This window comes from Prionailurus bengalensis, chromosome E2 (genome assembly GCF_016509475.1).
Source record: "Prionailurus bengalensis isolate Pbe53 chromosome E2, Fcat_Pben_1.1_paternal_pri, whole genome shotgun sequence".
Lineage (NCBI taxonomy): Eukaryota > Metazoa > Chordata > Mammalia > Carnivora > Felidae > Prionailurus > Prionailurus bengalensis.
This window is the reverse complement of record NC_057352.1, coordinates 28,983,704-29,002,549: the sequence shown is the minus strand read 5'-3', so window position 1 is coordinate 29,002,549 and position 18,846 is coordinate 28,983,704. Positions and strand designations below refer to the sequence as shown.

At 55.3% G+C, this 18,846-nt stretch overlaps 1 protein-coding gene across 1 annotated transcript in view; it reads right to left on the bottom strand.

Moving 5' to 3' along the window:
- NKD1 (NKD inhibitor of WNT signaling pathway 1) overlaps positions 1-18,846 on the bottom strand; it is an 83,759-nt gene that overhangs the window by 13,063 nt on the left and 51,850 nt on the right. The window contains exons 4-5 of the mRNA XM_043599175.1: positions 15,949-16,015; positions 1,774-1,880 (exon numbers count right to left, since the gene is read on the bottom strand). Of these exons, the coding sequence (XP_043455110.1) occupies positions 1,774-1,880; positions 15,949-16,015 (174 nt within the window). The remainder of the gene's footprint in view (positions 1-1,773; positions 1,881-15,948; positions 16,016-18,846) is intronic.

Here is an 18,846-nt window from a genome sequence, read left to right as displayed (position 1 = left end):
GTGGCCACTCTGCTCTGCGAGGCACCGTTTCATGTAGGACAGCACTTGCCCTGCACACACACACACGCACACACACGCACGCACACACAGCGGTTACCCGATTCCTTCTCCCTGGCCCTTGTGCTCAGCTCCGAAGACAGCTCAGGGCTGAGTAACTCTCCCTACCCCCACCTCCCTCAAGCTCTGTCATGTGCATTTTTTTGTCCTCGTGCCCCCACTACTGGGACTTCTCAGGTGAATCCTCCTCATGGGCCCTGGCCGAGTCCCAGGCAGTCGACCCGGCCCTTTCCAGAAACAGGCCTCCAGGGAAGCGAGACATCAGAAGCCTGCCCTCTGAGCTGCCGACCACCCCGCAAGACACTAGGGACGCCGGTGGGCCCCAGGGCGGAAGCTGGCAACCTCAGCTCCCCGACCAGGTTGTGCTCACCCGCCTCAGCTCCTGCGTTCGGGGCCCGCTGTGACCTGTCTTTCACCCTCTCCCGTGTCATCCCCCCGAGTCCCCACCGTCACCGCTCAGCACAATGCAGCTTGTTATTCCCACACAACGTGTGGCACCGGCAGGCCTCTGGGCCTTTGCTCCTGCCATTCCCTCGGCCTCAAGTGCTCTCCTTACCCCAAAGGCTCCGTGTCATGACCTCTCGCAACTCCTACTCCTGCACTCAGAGGCTCCACTCAGACGCCCGTCCTCTCCAACCCGTGCTCGCAGCCACCGCTGCACAAAAAGTCTGTCACACCGCATCCCTCCAGCCTGACTCAGGAGACCACCCCCTCCGCGTGCTCCTAGGTCCCCATCACATCGCCGGCTGTGCAGTTACTGGGTCTGTCCCCTGTGAGGGCAGGAGCCCTGCCCAGTTCACTGCTGGGCCCCCTGGTAACCAGCAGCTGTCAATCAAGCTTGGTCAGAAGGAAGAAGGAAAGTGCTTCTGTGAGACTGGACACCCTTTTAAGCACGTTAGATGCATTAACTCCCCATACCTACAATACCCCGATAAGATGGATAGTGCTCCTACCCCCCATTTCACAGGTGAGGCCAGTGGGGCAGTGGCAGAGCTAGGAAGGGAACCCTAGCCTCCTGGTTCCAGAGCTATCTGAGGTCTCGTGGAGGAAAGTAGAGAAGGAAGAAGGGAGGGGGAAAGGAGGGCAGAGAGAAGCTTCCGGAAAGCGCCGTGCCGATAGGCCTGGGTTTTGCTCTCCAAGCACCTGGCCCTGCTCGGGGCAAAGAAGGAGCTTAATACCCTGTTTGGGATGGGGCAGGACAGACAGACTGCAAGCTCTGAGAGGGCGTGTTCCTTGTGCTGTTCACCACACAGGGAAACTGAGTCCCAGATAGGGTCAGGGACCTGCCTAAGGCCTCCTGCCCCCTGGGCACCAGCCCATGATGAGAACAGGCCCCAGGAGTTGGACAGGAATTGTTTCTCTCACTGGTGAGGAAATCTGAGGCCCAGAGAGGGAGGCGGTCACCTCGTACAGTAAAGGCTGCACCCCCGTCCATGCTCGCGTCCTTCCCCCAGACCACCCGGCCTCTGGCCACCACCCCACGCTGCACGGCTAGGGGCCAGGGCCGAGTGGGGTGGCAGCGGGGAGTCCTCAGGGCCTGTGCTGAGCTGGGGCGGCCCCAGACGTGGCAGGACAAACCTCCCACAGAGGACCGCTGTTCACACAGGAGGTGAAGGGCCTTCACATCTGGAAGGGCCGCAGCCTCCCTCCTCGAAAAGTACCACTGAGGGGAGAAAACGCTTCTCTCCAGAGTCCGTGCCAGGAAAGGAAACTTACTTCAAATTTCAGTTGCTTCTTGGGACCCGGGCAAGATTCACTCGCCTTCTCCCTCCTCTTCTCGTCTCCACTGGCCAGCCCGTCTGTCTTCTCGGGAGGCAGGGCCACTGCGGGGACGGCAGGGGAAAAAGCATGAGGACAGTCCCCAGCAGGGCCGCGGGGCCCCCGTACCCACCCCGGCTTTGTTCCGGGGACCGTGTGCAGGACCGCCAGGGTGCCGGGCCCCTCCTGTCCCGCCAGTGTGGAGGCCAAATGACTTTGTGCTCTCTGGGCTCTGATAACACCCAGGGCAGACTGCTCCCAGGATGCATCTGTGCCAGCCTCTCAGATCACCCAGTGGGCCTCTCAGACCTCCATCCCCTGCCCCAACGTTACAGCTCAGAGAAGCAGTCTGCAGCCGGCCAGGGCAGTGCCAGACCACAGAGGGGGGTCGCAGACCAGGGCCGCTTTCCACACAGTCCCGCTGCCTTCCCTGCTGACATCCTGGCCTCCTCAAAGACGCCGCCTGCCTGCGCCCAGCACACCGGTGCGTGGTCAAGAGGAGTGAGGGAAACGGGGAGCGCGGTGCCTCTCTCAGCCAGTCCGGGGAGGTTAGTCTCTGCTTGGGCCCGGATCCTTCTGACACTATGTGTGACCCAGGGCGGGTCACAGAACTTGTCCAGACGTCTCAACTAGTCTCCCCCGCTGTAACACGGGGATCATAACAGTCCCCTCCCCAGAGGATCCCTGTGTGGACTGAATGAGCTATGACTGTGAAAGGCCAAGGGCCTAGGGCCAGCACACAGGGTCCTAGTGATTAGTAGTGATGGAGGAACGATGTCCCCCCCTGCCCCCCGCCCCGACTCAATCTCTTGGGAATCAGCACAGCTGTTAGCTAAGTTTTCTCAAAACCGAGGCTTCTGGAATACAAAAGGACACAGAAGCATCCTATCAAACACAGGCAGCCTGGGATGGGGAGCAGGACAGGGAGGGAGGAGCTGACGATAAGGACGCTCGGGTCACCAGTCCAGACAGGCGGGGACAGGAAGGCCGTGGTGGCAACCGACTGACCTGGCCCCATCCATAGCTCCCCTCCCGCCTGGGCCTGAGCGCCCCCTTCTTTCTGTTCACTCCGGGCACACCCAGAGAGACGCGGGGAGCCCCTCGGCCCGTGATGCCCCCACAGCAAGGCAACCATTCTCTAGGGCTGTCGGGGCAACCATTCCCCAGTTGCAGTCACAGACCCCAGCTCCCTTCTGGTGCTTTCACAGAATGCAGCCAAGGAGGACATAGGGAGCACTTGATGGGGGGGAAGGCGACCGACCCTGGCTGCTTCTGATATACTGGGTAAGACCAGGCCCTGCCCTCCCTGCTCTTCCAAAAGCAGAGACCGCAATGGCCAGGAGGTGTGCCACTCCAGTGTGACCCGAGCCCCGGGACAGTCAAGTGGGCAACCAGCCAGTGACCCGAGGACAGCCGAGCACACAGCCTAGGCCACCCTGACTCCCCCGTACTGGCGACCCGCTGGGCCAGAGCAGCCGCCACCATGGAACCAGACAGGGTACAAGGCAGAGTCACTTCTACGAGGTGACAAATAAGTAGGCACTGCTGTCACCTCTATTTAAAAGAAGGCAAAGAGGTCGAGAGGCTTGTCTGAGCGAGTCGGGGAGCTGGGTCTCTCTCCATGCCCAGCCATCTGCTCTAGGAGCCCCCCAGCACCTCCAGGGGGTGCCAGTGAGCTCGGCGGGAGTGTCCTGGTTGTGAGGACCGATGTCCTGGGTCCATATCCTGACCCTGCAGCTGACTGGCCTGGGCAACTTTGGGGTAAGGCGCTGGACTTCTCCGGATCTCAGTCTCTTCGTATGCTAAATGGGGATGAGATGGTTTCTTCCCCACAGAGTTATGGGGAGGAGGGGGACACGGTGAGAAAAGTGCCTACTAAGCACAGCAGCTTACGGGCGATAGGTGCTCAGTAAACACTGGCTTTTGCAAATGATGGAGATGACCCATGAGCCCCGCGGATAGCCCAGATCCCAGTGCCCCCCCTCAGCCCAACACCACCCCACTGGAGAAACCATGGTGCTCTCCTGACCTGCAACATCTTCTTTTCAGCCCCCCTGCAGGGCGGGGAGAAGAAAGAAAAACAAAGGCCAGCCCCATCTTCAAAGCTGCAGCTCCCTCCACAGAGGTCCCGGCTGGAGATGTAAGCCAGCCAAGCTTATCGAAGCCAAACTTCAAGTTCAAAGAGAAGTTATCAGAAAACCACCTTCAGGTTCAACATTGCCTTTCAAGTTCCACTTGATAAAACCCAAAGAAAGGAAACCTCTGTCCCTGCACTCTCCTTTTCTGGAGCACCCCCCCCCCCCCCCCATACAGGCCCTCCTCCCTTCCCCTCCCCTCCTCTCTCCTCACCCGGGGCGGGGGAGGGGGGGATGTGGGAAAAAACGTCCCCTCCACCGCTCACCCTCTTTATGTGTCTTCTCTAAGGACAAACGTGGTCTGGATTGCCTTCTCTTCACCAGGGGGTCCCTCATCCCATCCCAGCTCAGAAAACCACCCGGACACCCATGGGGCTGGCCACCGACAGGCGGGGGAAGACTGGGAGCCATCCTGCCCCAGAGCCCTGGGGGCCGGGAACAAGGACAGTAAGCACCCTTTGTCCCCACCAAAGGCCCTTCACCTGGTCACTGTCCCCTGCCCAATGGCCAGAGGAGGTACCAGAGAGCTGGTCAGAAAGCCTGGCGGACCCCAGTGTCAGAAGGAGGGACTGGAACTCCTGTGAGTTCTACACCCACATGTGAACCCTCTCAAACCAAACAGCATCAACTAGCCCCCGGCCCCACCTGCCGTGTGCAGAACAAACCGCCCTCTATCCATCAACCCCGAGGCTCACGGGCAGGCACAGCAAGGGTAAAGGGTGCTCACTTCGGGCTGCCCAGGTCCCACCAACCAGCAAAGAGAATGGCATTTTTGTCAAGATGGACTTTGGCTCCAGATTTCGAGCCCTTTCTCTGTCTCTTACTCCTGTTCAGCCCGGCGGATTTTTTTCCCCCCAGAGATGATCTTTCGGGGGGCATAATTTCAGAGGCACTCTGATCACTCTTTAATCATTTACAGTAACAGCAGGCCATCCGGCTAATTTCAAAGAAGAAAGGAGGGCTGGAGGAGAGGAAGGAGAAGAAGGAAGGAAAGGGATAGACTAAGGAGGAAAGCAAAGCCTTCAAGTTCAAAGACTCGTATTCTGGGTTTATATTCTGGGCTCACAGTGTCTGTGAAGTACCTCTGGATGAGAGAGCAGGACGCCCTGGGAGCCAAACCCACCCAACGCCTATTTTTGTAAATAAAGTTTGAGTGGCACACAGACACGCTCATGTGCACCGTGTGTGGGTGCTTCACTCTACAACGCAAAGTTCAGGAGTCACGACAGAGACCGTATGGCCCATAAAGCCCAAAAGATGTACTCTCCCGGCCCTTTATAGAAAAGACTGCGGGGGCAGGGGCGCCTGGGTGGCGCAGTCGGTTAAGCGTCCGACTTCAGCCAGGTCACGATCTCGCAGTCCGTGAGTTCGAGCCCCGCATCAGGCTCTGGGCTGATGGCTCGGAGCCTGGAGCCTGTTTCCGATTCTGTGTCTCCCTCTCTCTCTGCCCCTCCCCCGTTCATGCTCTGTCTCTCTCTGTCCCAAAAATAAAAAAAAAAAAAAAAAAAAAAAAAAAAACGTTGAAAAAAGAAAAGACTGCGGGGGCACCTGGGTGGCTCAATCGGTTAAGTGTCTGACTCTTGACTTCAGCTCAGGTCCCAATCCCACAGTTCGTGAGGTCAAGCCCTGTGTCAGGCTCTGTGCTGACAACGAGAAGCCTGCTTGAGATTCTCTCTCTCCCTCTCTCTCTCTCTGCCTCCCCCTCAACAATCAATCAATAATATTTTTTTAAAAAAAAGAAAAGATGGTGAACTGTACTTAGGTAAATGCAGCCCTCCCTCCCCGCTAGGGTACCCTGATAAGCAGGGTGCAGGCTGGATTTCACCTGCTGGTCACCTGCTTAACTGGAAACTCTTGTGCAGTACACAACCTGCCCAACCATACACAGCAGGCATGGAAGAGAGAAAATGTCAACTCTGCTTTCTTAAAACCAATTCTCAGCTCAGATGAGTCTGGGGGGCAGTGTGTAAGCTCCTTCTCCTCGGAAACTAATCCCTGTCCTTCCTCACACCATGGCTGCGAGGAGCCTGCTGGCTGTGTTTACCAGATGATGGCTCTCTCCCACATTAGCTCCCAACCTGGCATCTCTCCACCCCCAGCAACTGCCAGATTAAATGCATTACTTGACCATCTTCACCCGGCTCCCTTTGATGTTCCCTTCTCAAGCTTCAAAATACCTTTTGGAGGGAGATCAGACAGCATTAAACAGAATTACTAATTAATTAAGCAAAGTTAAATTTTAAACACTGTTTGTTGTGTTAGCCAAAAGCCTGAACAGAACAGACTTTTTTCCTCCACTGAGATCAAAGACAGTCTCTTCCCTGTCCCTCCCCCAGTTTAAAAAGAAGAGGGGGCTGGGGAGGAAGAGAGGGAAAGAAGAGAGTGCAGGGGAGCGTCAGTAAGCAAGGAAAGACCCAAGTGGGGGCGATCTTTGGGGGGGGGCCGTGGGGTCTAGACTCCCAGCCCTCACCCTGCACCCCCAGTCCCAATGGGAGGCATCAACAGCTCATTTGGGACTGCATGCTGGGAGAGCCACGGTCACTTTCTCAAGACTGTTTAGCCTGGCAAATAGCAGTGACCCAGGGAGCCGGATGGCACAGCCCACCCAGCCAGAGCTGCTGACAGCCGGCGCCACCCAAACAGTGTGAGACTCAGGCTGTGAAATAAAACAGATCCGCCCTCCCGCAGCCCCACCCTCCCTGGCACCCAGGTGGGACCAGCACCTCAGCGTTCTTCCCCAAGGGGCCTGGGCTCATCTGAGAAGCAGGTTGTGTACTGCACAACTCTAGGGGACTCCGTTCACAGGCCGGACCCCAGATGCCTGTGTACTGCTGGTGACAGTTTTCAGACAGACGGCAGAAAGGTGTCTTGAGGGGGGCTCCTTTCTCCAATTTGCACAAATGCATTTGTTACGCGCAGAGCACGGTCTGTCCCCACCTGGACTAGCCCTTCATTCTGCACAATCTGATCTGGGGTCTCTTGACAGCTTCACAGGAGCCTGCCACATGCCGGCAGGCAGACTGCAGGTCTCGTGGGAGCCAGGGTCCTGCTGGCTAGTGCCCCTGGGACGCCCAGAGCACACAACACGTACCACCCATGCACAGGGCAACCATCCCACCCCAGTGTGCTCAACTCTACCAAATCCCATAGGCAGACGCAAGGAAGCCTGCATAACAAACACGCCATAAATTCTGGCCTGATTGAGACTAGGAACCGGAGTGAGGAAGGGGGTGGTTGAAAGAGGTAGGTCTGATCCTGAATCCCATACTTAGGCTAAAATCCCAACCCTGGACGATATCAGCAAATGCCAGCTTGCTTTAACACAATCCAGAAAGGCCTGGTTGATAATAAACTTTGGAAGTAGGGGACAAGTCTGAAACACAGTTATGACTACATCAACCCCACCAAAGACCAGAAATCACTAACACTCAAAGGCATGGCTCTCTTAGCCCGGTTACCTGCCACGTTCTTCCCAGTTGATACGACGTAAAGATTTAACGCAAGCCAGCGCTTCCTTGCCGGAGGTTGGACCCCCGCCCTGATGTCCCCACAGGCCTTTCCCAATTGTCCATGTACACATTATCTGCCGCAAATATTTTAGTCTCAGGGTGGCTCGCCAGGATGTTTCTGACTCCCCAGCCCTCCGCCAGCAGCTGCGAGAGGGAATGCAGAGGAATTTTAATATTAGCCTATGCCAAATATAATTAGGCGCGTAAATCTGTTGCCAGTAAAAAGAGAAAGGTATCATATGTACATTCCAGGCCAAATGGTTTCTTGTGTTATCTGCACGAGGCTCTCCTCAGGGAGCAAGGATCCCAGAGACACACAAATCTGTCTGTCAACAAGCGCAGCCGCGGGCTGGTGGAGTTAGTGGGTGTGCGCGTTCCTCCATCAGGGCCTCTAAGTAACACCAGGCAGGATAGGTTGCTGTTTGCATCTTACCAAAGAGGAAGCTAAACTCAAAAAGCAAAGTGGATCAAGCCATTTCCCTGCCGAGATCGATCTGCCCGCCGCTGTCTCGCAGCCCTGTCTCCCCACGGCATCGCTTTCCAGTTTTTGACCCAGCCGTGCTCTCACACTGTTATCCCTGCCAAGAACGCCTGTCCTGGCTCTCCAGCTCCTGCTCACCCTTCAGGTCCTCAGCTTAGGCCTTCCAACCTGGGAGATGGTGCCTGCATACCCCCGGGGGCTAGGTTAGGGTTCCCTGCTCAGTGACACTCTCTCGCACCGCCGTTATCATTACTCAGTTCATCCTAGCTTCTCGCTGTGGCCCCAGAAGACGGTACAGTGCCTGTCGCACCACATCGGGTCCGCCAACACCATCATCACCATCAAAACGACGGTAAGTGGCAGCACCAGGATTTGAACCCAGAAGGGATAGAAACAGAAGAACTAAAAGCCTGGTTTCCTGACTCCCCAGCCACTGGTCTCTCCACTCTGTCACACAATCGTTGACACCTGTTCCTGCCTGTCTCGCAACCATGCTCCTCCTTCTGAGCATCTGGGTTTCCTCCGGTGGCCGCCCCCCTCCCATCCCAATCCACATGGTTTACAGAGGGCTGATTCGACTCCAGCTTCAGGGGTGCACCCAGCGCCCAGACCCGACATGGTATATTTCATCCCGGTGGCCACTGTGGCCGCTCCTTGGTCAGTATAACGGGAGAGTTCGTCCTGAAGCCAATGGAGTGAAAGCCTGCGGGCCCCTCACTTGCGTGGGACAGGCCCTAAGCAATGTGTTCACATGCTCACTTGGTTTTCTGACACTTTCCAATTAGGCATTTTAACCCCAGGCAGCTACGACCCCTGTCTCTTCCCATTCTGACTTCTGTACATCCTCTTGTGTCACACAGTTGGGGTGAACACAGGCATTTCTGGAATCGAGCTAAGGGAGGGCTGAGTTGGAGATACAGGTATTTAGGTTTAACAGGACACATATATAATCTGGTTCAAAGTTATAAAAGGATCATACAAAAAAATAAATCCATAAAAGAATCATGTGTTTCTTTTCTTAAAGAAGGCCCCCAAGCCGGATTAGGTTCGGGCCCCACAAAACCTAGATCCACCTGCGCCAGCAAAGTGAGACGTAGTGAGACTTGGGGGCTCTCTATCACCTGTGATGGCTAAGTTCATAGAATGTGAGCACCTAGAGCTGGGTAGCCATCCTTCCCACCTTAGCAGGACAGACCAACAAAGGGGTGGAGGGCACCGGTGATGGAGAGGGAGGGAGAGAGCACGGGAGGAAGGCAGGGAGAGTATGTGCATGTTGGATGACACGGTTTGAGCTCCCAGATCCAGCTGGCCCTTTTTGGGCAAGATCCACCCTAGAATTTTTCAATATCGTGAGCCAAAGCTTCAGCAAATTTGGGCTGAATGTCGAAAGAAGCCAAAGAATCCTGACTTAACTATCCATCACTCTGAGGCCCTGCTTGTCAGGAAAAACCACCACCAACACAGGAATTGACATGATGAGTATTCTCCAAGGTGGCTTCTGTCACTTTCCACCGGCAGGTGTCTACCCCTTCCTGAGACCAGAAATGCCAGCCAGGGTGTTTTTCTTCACAATCCTGCCTCCCCAGGGTGCACTTTACCGTAGGGAGAATTTCTTTAAGGACCGGTTGTGACTAAGGGGAAAGAGGAGAGGAAGACAGAAAACAAAGGAAACAACCCTTCCCAACAAATAGCATTCTGGCCTTTTCCCTCATCAGAGCATAAGGTTGATGGCCACTCTGCTTTGAGGTTTGTATAGGCTTGAGACGAAACATCTGTTCAGGGAGGGAGGGGGGGAAGCCGGGAGAGGGAGCAGGAAGGAGAAAAAAGCCTTTTGGGGCTAAAAATACCATGTCCCTTCCACTCTCCCTCGGTCCCCGCCCAAGTTAAAACATGTGATGAAATCCAACTTTTAGAATCTAACCCCGAGCTACTTGAAACTACTAAAGCCTCTTCGGTATCTGACACAAGTCAGAATTTCCACTGTTCCAGCTGAGCTTTTATGAAGAACAGACTTGAGAGAAGCTGCTGTCACCGCCGACACCCGGGCTTCTGGGGGGACTGCCGCGGAGTGGAGTCGGGCCTCGCTGACACTCGCAGGAGCACAGGCTCTGAACTGAGACACGGCAGCCAGCGGGGTGTGGCCCGCCTGCCCTCCGTCGGGGGGGCCCCGCTGCTCACCAGTCGTGTCTTCTTCGTCTTGGGCTTCCAGGGAACCACCGGCCAGCCCCGCCGATTGACCGGCCCTGCCAGGGAGTGGTGCGGAGCCGCCTGTGGGGACGTCCTTAGAAGTCCCCTCCCTCCCTCCCTCTCTTTCTCCCCCCAGCTGCTCCCTGACCTCCAGACTCAGTGTCCAACTGTCTACCTGGCCTCTCTACCTGGATGTCCAACAGCCATCTTGAACCCAATGTGCCCCCAACAAAAAGCCTCCACTGTCACCCACCTAAGCCTCCACGTCAGAAGCAGCACCACCACTGCCTTCCGCCCTTAAGCCGGACGTCAAAGGCGAACCCGGGATCCCTTCTTTCCTTCACCGACCTCCCCTCTCTCACCTCTACCCCCAGGGCTACCCACTGCCCTCCAGCCCCCCAGCCCCAATGCTGGGTGACATCATCACCTCTCACCCGTACTACTGTGACCGTGCCCCATCTCCATGACCTCCTTCCTCCCCACACGCGGCCCATCACGCTTTCCAGAAGGATCTTGTTAAAACGGATGTCAGAAGCTGGCACTCGCCTATGCCTTCTCTTCAAAGGCAGCATAAAACCCAAGCGTGTGGTCCCACCCCTGCCCGCTGGCCCACCCTTGTCCCCAGTGGCTCCTCCTACCACATAGGCCTCCCTTTTGTTCTTCCCTAAACCCCAAGTTCCTTCCACGTTGGGGTTCTGCTTGCTCCTCCTGGCTGTTCTCCCTTCACATCCTCCCAAGGCTGGTCCTTCCTCAGCTGAGATGTCACCTCCTCCGAGAGGCCTTGCCACAATCTACCCCTCACGGCGTTTTACCACTACCAGAAATTTGCACGGCCGTTCTCTGGATTATTCAGTCACTACCTGCCTCCCTCAGGCGAGCACCCTGCCAGTAAGGCCCACCTACCTGGTTCATGGTCGAGCACCCAGGACTCAGCAGGGCCCCACACCTGCAGGAGATGCTCAGCTAAATACTCCCTGAATGAGCAAGAGTCAGAGGCCTGAGCTCCATTCTCAGTCTGCTGTGTTACCTTAGACGGCTCACGTCCCCTCTCTGGGCCTCAGCTCGCCAACTACAAATGAAGGGGGCTAGAGGCCTTCCCAGGGCTCCTCGGGTCTGTGAATGGTTGACACATCACACCTGGGGGCCGAGACAGACGGACCTGGGCCGCAAGGGGGAGTACACAGGACCTGCCTGGGTGGCCCGAGGGAGGGGACTGTCTGACTTCATGCTGTTGACTTCATTCTTCCAGTGAGTATTTATTGAGCACTTACAGCATGCCAGACTCTATGTCAGGCACTGGGAGAAGAAGGAGACATTCAGAGATGCTAATAGGATTAAAGAAACTTTGAAAATAGGACTTCTTTGATCTGGACTGGTAAATAATTATAAACACCAGTTGGCTCCCCTTCAAGAAAAGACCCATAAAACAATAAGACTCATGACAGCTCACAGACACCGGGCACTTACTCCGCACCAGGGCCGTTCTCTGGGCTTACATAAATGACCTCACGGTCTTCACGGGAGCCCTGAGGAGGAAGTGCTAATGATTACCCCCCCCCCACAAGGAAAATGCAGAACAGAGAAGTGAAGGGATTCACCCCAGGTCACCCAGTGAGTTGTGGTTTAAAGCCCGGCTGCTCTGGGGCCCGACTTGCAAATTCCCAAAAGGTCCAAATAAAGATAGGAAGGTACTTCCCCTGGGTTCCGAGGGGGTGGGGGTGAGACAAACTTTGGGGCCCATCCAGAGTCAGGCAGGTCCTAAGCTCACAGTGGGGCCACTCGGACCCCAGGGCCTCAATCCCAACACCACGGCCCTGCCGGGCAGGACTAGCTACTCTACCACAGCCTCAGGCTGGGGAAGTGGGGATCCCATAGGCCCCGTCAGGCCAGACCCAGGCTGCGCAGAGGGAGGCCTGCCCCCCCCCCCCCTCCAGCAGCCCTGGGTCCTGGAGGGAGGACCTGGGCCCCCAAGGGGAGGGGCCTCCTGACTTCACTCATCCTGAGGGTTCCTTGATGGGCGTTCTGTGAAGTCAGCTCTCCATAGATGCCAGGCAGGTTGCTCTTTGCCTGCTTTCATCCCCAAGTGGAGGTCAGAAGACAGGAAACAGACTCGGTGTTAGGGTCAGTGGGCAGATACTAGAGGGGGAGGGGCAGAAGTGAGTCAAGGCATGGGGAGGGAGGGGGACAGCCCTAGGTGGAAGGGAGAGAGGGGACCTAGAGAGGAAGCTGCATCTTATGCCAAGTGGAGAGAACACCCCCAAACACAGCTCTTCCGGGGGCCATTCAGGGTGACACAGGTCAGCCAAACAAGGGTGGCACCCGTTTGCACCTCAGGCCACAAGCCACAGGCTGCCACCGCCTGTCCTACGGCCCAGCCGGGGAGGTGGGGACGCCAGGTGGGTACTGGAGTGACGAGTGGGGCTGGCCGCCCATGCTCAGACCCCAGCCGGGCCAGCAGAGGGAGGGTCCCTCTCCCCTTCTCCCCTGGAAAGCCAGCCTCGTGTCCGCCCCTGCCACGCCCAGCCAGCTCTCCTGGCTTGGGACTTTTGATGTTTACTTTGTTCTCTCCACAGTTCAAAAGGAGCTCGGAAGCCTCGCACCAAGCCCGGACTTAATCTGCCGTCCCGCGAGCTCCCAGCTGGCCAGTTAAGGCGGTTAAGATGCTGGATTAGGGCCGGCTTTACATAACAACGCAGGAGCTAAAGCCGTCGTCCTCTCCTGGGATGGCTAAAAGACTTCTTTTTATCTTCACGCCTCAGATGGCCTTTTTTCTCCCTTAAACAGCCCTCCAGCCCGCCAAGAGGCAATGAACTTGGCCAACAGGAAGACAAAGGAGAGAGTCAGGATTCCGCGTGCTCTCCCTTGGCCGGGTAGCACAGAGGGACGCCCCCAGGCCAGGTGGATGCTTCTCGGGGACTCAGCAGCACCTGCTCTTACTGTGGCCACGTCCCCCCATTCTGGCCTCAGGCCTCTGCGCCGAGGGCGACCGTGGCACCACAGGCAGTCACGGGCCCAGCATCCTCCCAAGGAGTCCCAGGGCCACGCGGGCAGCCCAGGCACACACCAGAGCAGTCTCGCTCTCAACTGCTTCATCTACGCAGTGCTCTCGCTTTTTAATGCTGTGGTTCATCTCTCAATTCATCCTCCTTGTGAAAGTTTGGACATTCATCACTATCGTCCTCTTTGTGCACACTTTGATTTTAGTATCCTTCTCCCACGCCCAAGAGGAGCTACTGTCTTTGTGTGTCGAGGCCTCCAGCCACCCCGTGATATGCACGCGGTACACACGCATATGTGCAAGGAAATACGGAGTGCTGTGTCGTGCCCTTTTTTACACAAAACATACTGTGACATGCTGCATCTTTCTGCAACCTGATGTGTTTTGTATTTTCTGCTTCTGCGTCAGCTTTGGCTTGAAGAAAGAGGCCGAAAAGCTTGACCGCCGACAACTTAGTCCGACCCCTAGTTGGGAAACTGAGGCAGGAGAGTGGCCTGAGCCCCCTCCCTCATCAGTGGTGGCACCGATGTGCCTAGACATCATCAGTAATGAGCAAGGTGCCCAGGCTGCCCTTCAAGGCCAGGAATGCAGCTGGGGCGGGGGGTGGGGGGACATGGGGTCAGACTGAATGATGCCAACCTCACACCCTTTCCCCCAACGGGAGCTGGGACCCCCAGGCACCTCATATTCATCCCCCATCCATCAACCAATGTTTGTAAGTGTCGCCCTCCCCGTGTCTCAGGGGTTCGTTCTCCCTGCAAGGAGCCCACAGCCTCCGTGCACCCACAGAGTCCGGTTCCACATCCCCACTCATCATGTTACAGAGGGCAAGGGGGGCCCAGAGCTGGAGGGACCTGGCCACAATCCACAGCAGGTCGCTACCAGAGCTGGGAGGGGAGCCAGGGCCAACGTTCCTTCTACTTCATTATAACAGCACGCATGCTCTGAATGCAGACATCAGAGGGAAGTGGATTCCATGGGCGGGCCATTTCATGTCTGATTGAAGGCAAAGACACCTCACTTGAAATCAGTTACATGATTTCAAACTGAGCCTCAATGGACAGAGAACTGCCTTGTTTTCAGCAGTAACTAGAGGCTCAACAAATGATGGATAGAAAGACAGATAGATGATGATTGGAGGACGATGGTTCCGTGGATGAAGGGATGATTGAATCCATCCATGGGTGGAGGATGGATTATGGGTGGCTGAGTGATAACGAAGAGCTGGCTGGCTGGTGGGCAGGTGACAGGAGAGTAGAGAGGAGAATGAAAAGGCAATGGATGGATGGATGGATGGATGGATGGATGGATGGGGCGTGACCAGTGGGTGGGTGAGTGACAGGGGAACGAAGGGACAGACAGCTGAGTGGTGGTTGGATGGGTAGCGAATGGGCGATGGATGGAACAGGTGGAGGGATAGATGAACAAGAGAATGAACTTGCTAATGAGTTATGGTGCGAATGAGCAAATGAATACCTAACAGGAATGAGGGCTGATGCCCATGTAATCAATGTCCGGGATCAGCTCAGTCCCTAAGGGCTTACACCCTGCACACCCTTATCTGACTCCCCAGATCTCTCGGCACCAACTCCTGACATCTCTCCCCATGGAACCAAAGATGACAGCTGAGGCTTGAGGGGAGCCAGGGCATGACAGAATCAGAGCTGCAGAGCCCCTGCGTGCAGCCACCAGATCTGCAAGCAAGCACGCTCAAGGGAAACACCCCCAAGCCTTCACAAAGCCTTGCACCCATGGGACTCCCCACCCTTGGTTCAGGACCTGCTCATATTTGAGTCTGATAGATACCTGGGTCCCAGCCTGCGTCCAGCTCCTGGGCAATGGGGTGGATCTCTTAAAACAGTGCTTCTCAAAGTGCACAAGTCACCTGGGGAGTCTCTTACAGTGTAGATTGGATGCAGCAGGCCTGGGGCTGAGCAGGGAGACCCTATGCTTATGACAACTGTCAAGCTGTGTGTGGCCACAGTCCTCAGGCCTGGCCCAGGCTCCCCTTGTGAAACGCTTGGCACTGTCTGCTCTCCTCTCAAGGCTCTACAGGGGCCCAAGGCCTAGATCCCCCTAAGACCCTCAGCTCCCCTACAAGTTGCCTGTCCTCACCTCAATAGCGAGGCCCCTACCATCCTAAGGCTTCCCCAGTGCAGTGATTCTCTTCTCGGATTCTGAGCGTAAAACGGAAATGCTATCCCGCTTCGCAAATGCTTTCCAATCAATGCCACCTATGCTTTGCATCAACTCAGGGAGTCCAGCAGGGAGAAGGCTCTCATTCCTGTTCTGTAAGTGTGGAAACTAAGGCTCAGAAAGGTGGCGTGCCTTGCCCAAAGTCAAGTCGGTGCTCCAGTGTCCGCCTCCTTTCCACAACAGGTGCTTCCCCTTGAACAAAGACAGGAGTGAGCGGAGAGCGGCCAGTGGGGCGCCATTTGTATGTGCTCCAGCTGAGCGATGTGAATGACAAATGGGGAAATAGATCAGCTACGTGCCGAACACAGTTTGAGGGGCCAATGAGCCGCTACTGTGATCACCCCCCAATGGGAAAGCTGAGCTCCAACAACCTGTCCAAGGCTCCACAGCCAATACAGAGCAGAGCCAGGATGTGAGCCTCGGGAGCCTGGCTCCACTCTGGGCTTGGACCTGTGAAGGGCGATATTCCCTTCTTGCCTCTCACCCCCACTCACCCCCACTGACAGGGTCCAGTCCTCCGCCTGGTCTGCAGATTTTCCAGAGGGCACACAGGGCACACGGCAGACTAGATGGCCCCTTCCCCATCTCACTGCACCCTGGGAAGAAGAGAGCAATGGATTCCAGTACCTTCTAGCCGAAAGCCTTCCTCTTCCTCCTCACTGAGCGTTTCTCTGAAAATTTCACCCACGAGCTCCTAGAGGAAGACAAAGCAGGGACATTAAGCAAGAATTGGACAGAGTCAGGTAGGAGCCTGGTGTTGGGACGTCACGAACGTGTGCCCAGCTGGTCACAAGGAAGCGGGGATCCTGCTCTAATTCTTCCAATGGGAATTTAGGTCAACTGAGGTGGATCCTATCACACGTGAAAAGTGAACTATCACCATGCTTTTCAGGAAGTAACTTTTTCTCAGCTCACTATAAAATACTATACCCGACCACACTTCTCCCTCAGAAAGGAAGTTCCACCCTCCACCCTGGAAAAAGACAGAGACAAGATGAGAAAATGTCTCTCATCTACCCCTTGGAGTCAACTCGACTCCAGCAAGCCGCCCCTGTGGGCCCCGAGAAGGGATCTCAGTTTGAACCCTTCTCCAGCAGAGGGTCCCGGGCGGGCCGTCTCCATGGGTTTACAAAGAGGGCCTGGAGTGCCCAAGGGGAGGTCTCTATTACCCTTAACATAAACCCCAACTCTTCAGCATCACATTCAGAAACCTTCATGCTTTGGCTCGGGCTGATCTTCAGACAGGCCTGCCACATCTCCCCCGTGCACACACCTGCCAGAAACCAGCCTGATCCTGGCACATGCCTTGCCTGGTGAGGATGCCTGGCGGCTTATCCCATATGACAGACTTGGTCCCAACCAGCCTGCTCAGGCTGTCATTCAGATGTGGTCAGGTTGGCCAGGGGACTTTGGTTGGTCCACAGGCTGGGAAATTTCTGGGATGTCGACAAAGGTACGACCTATCTCACCCCACCCCTGCAGGATGACTCTAGATACGGAAGAAGCAGGGCCGGCATTTGCCAGACTGTCTTCTGCATTTTTTGGTATTCTGCCCGTAAGAGTTCTGTGATCTAAAAAAGATTGTTCTGAAGTTACGCGAGATCCCATACTGAAGAATTTATGACGGTAATGGACACTGAGTATCCAAGTAGTAACTGAGGCTACGTTCCCGAATTTTCCTCCTATTTAGACCGTGGAGATTTGTTTTACACAAGCATCACATGGGACTCGTGTTCCAAGGAACCCACTTTGGGAAATGCTCCTCTTCTGGGGGAGAGACAAGGTTTGAGAAGTTATACCGCCTTATCTCTTTAGATGCCACAACAATGCTACGGCAGCATTTCTCAAACCACAAAATGACAAGCAATAAAAAAGCCCAAACTCAGCAGCTGTCACCAACTTCTCTTTTTGAAAAAAAAAAAAATGGGGGGGGCAAAGAGAAAGAAAAATGAGAACGTACCCTTCTCGTTGAAAACTTAGAAGGAAAAAAAAAATCCTGCACCTCAGATCCTTAACAGAAAAATCAGGGCTTGCTTTGATTAACCAAACAAAAATAATGCTTTGTATATCTGATCTTATCAACTGGACACAGCTGGAGCTAAGTCTCTTCTCTTCTCTTCTTTTCTTTTCTTTTTTTTTTTAAAGGATCAACAGCTGACATTTTATGGATCAGGGCCGGTGTTCTCCCCTCGCTCTCCCTTCAGATCGTTCGGGGGCGTCACACACTCTTTCCTACGGGTTGTGAAAATGTGGCCACTCAGACTCCCGGGGTCCCACTGACTTCAAAACCAGGCTGCTTGATTCCTGGAGAGAGGATGGCTTCTCCCTCCTCCTCCGCCAATTATCATAATCACCGAACACTTCCCGGGCTTGTAAACTGGCTGTTTGTGTTAACGGCGCTGGAGTTGACAGGGAAGCAGGGAGCTGGTGACAGGGAAGGGACGCACTCAGGTGGCATCATTAGACGGCTGGGACGCTCCGGCAGCCAATTAGAGCCCATCTTTCATGCCAGAGGAAGACGGATGCCATCTCCCCATAAAGGAGCACTTCCTCACAGGAGCAGCTGACGGTCTTCAAGGGAGTCAACAGCCCGCTTCACGCTCGGCTCTTCTGGAAAGCGGGGGGCTCAGTGCTGACCTTGGCCCGCCACCCTGACCGCTGCAGGCAAGGCAGACAGGACCTGCCAGACCCATACTTTTGAGCGCACGTGTCTTCTTACTGGCAGACTTGGAGGAGTTTAAAGACTCCGAACGTCACTCCCAACAAAGCAGCCATCTGGAACCCCGATAACGATGCCTCACAGTGTGTATCACGCACTCTGAGAACTGTCTGCTGTGAGGACGAAGCTCTCTGACACAGTAAAGACACATCTCTGCATATTAAAGCAGGCTTCTGGCAAGCTCCGGGGTCGGCCTCTTCCTGCTAAACCTTACCCTGCTCTGTATAACCCTGTGAGAGCTCCTTTGCACCACGGTCCACTGACATACTGTGCAGTTACAGAAGCTCGACATTGGCAAACGTTCATTTCATCCGCTGAGCCAGGCGGCCCGGGGCCAGTGCCGTGCAGTGTCTGTGGCCTTCAAGCTTTGAATCGCTAAGCTAGAGGCAATGCAGTGTGGGGCCAGACACAGGATCACGTCCTGGCTCCCTTGCCTCGCTCGCCCTTGGACCGGGCTGGCATTGGCCAGCCACTGCCTTCTTGGGACCTCAGTCTGTTTCTCTGTAAAATGGGCACAATGACGAACCACAGCAACGATAGGACAGCTGACCTTCTCGCACGTCTCCTAAGTGCCAGGCACCGTGCGAGGCACCTTATGAGTATATCCTCTCCCTCAATCTTTGCCACGGCTCCGCGCTTTCTATCTCTCAAGGAATAAACGCTCATAAAAATGATCTGCAATTTGTAAACTCAGAGTTATAACTGTTATTATTATTTTTTCTACGAAGAAAGCACCCTCAACCCTCCAGGGACATAGGAGACAGGACATAATGGTAATGACAGCCACTTGCATCATTTACCAAGTG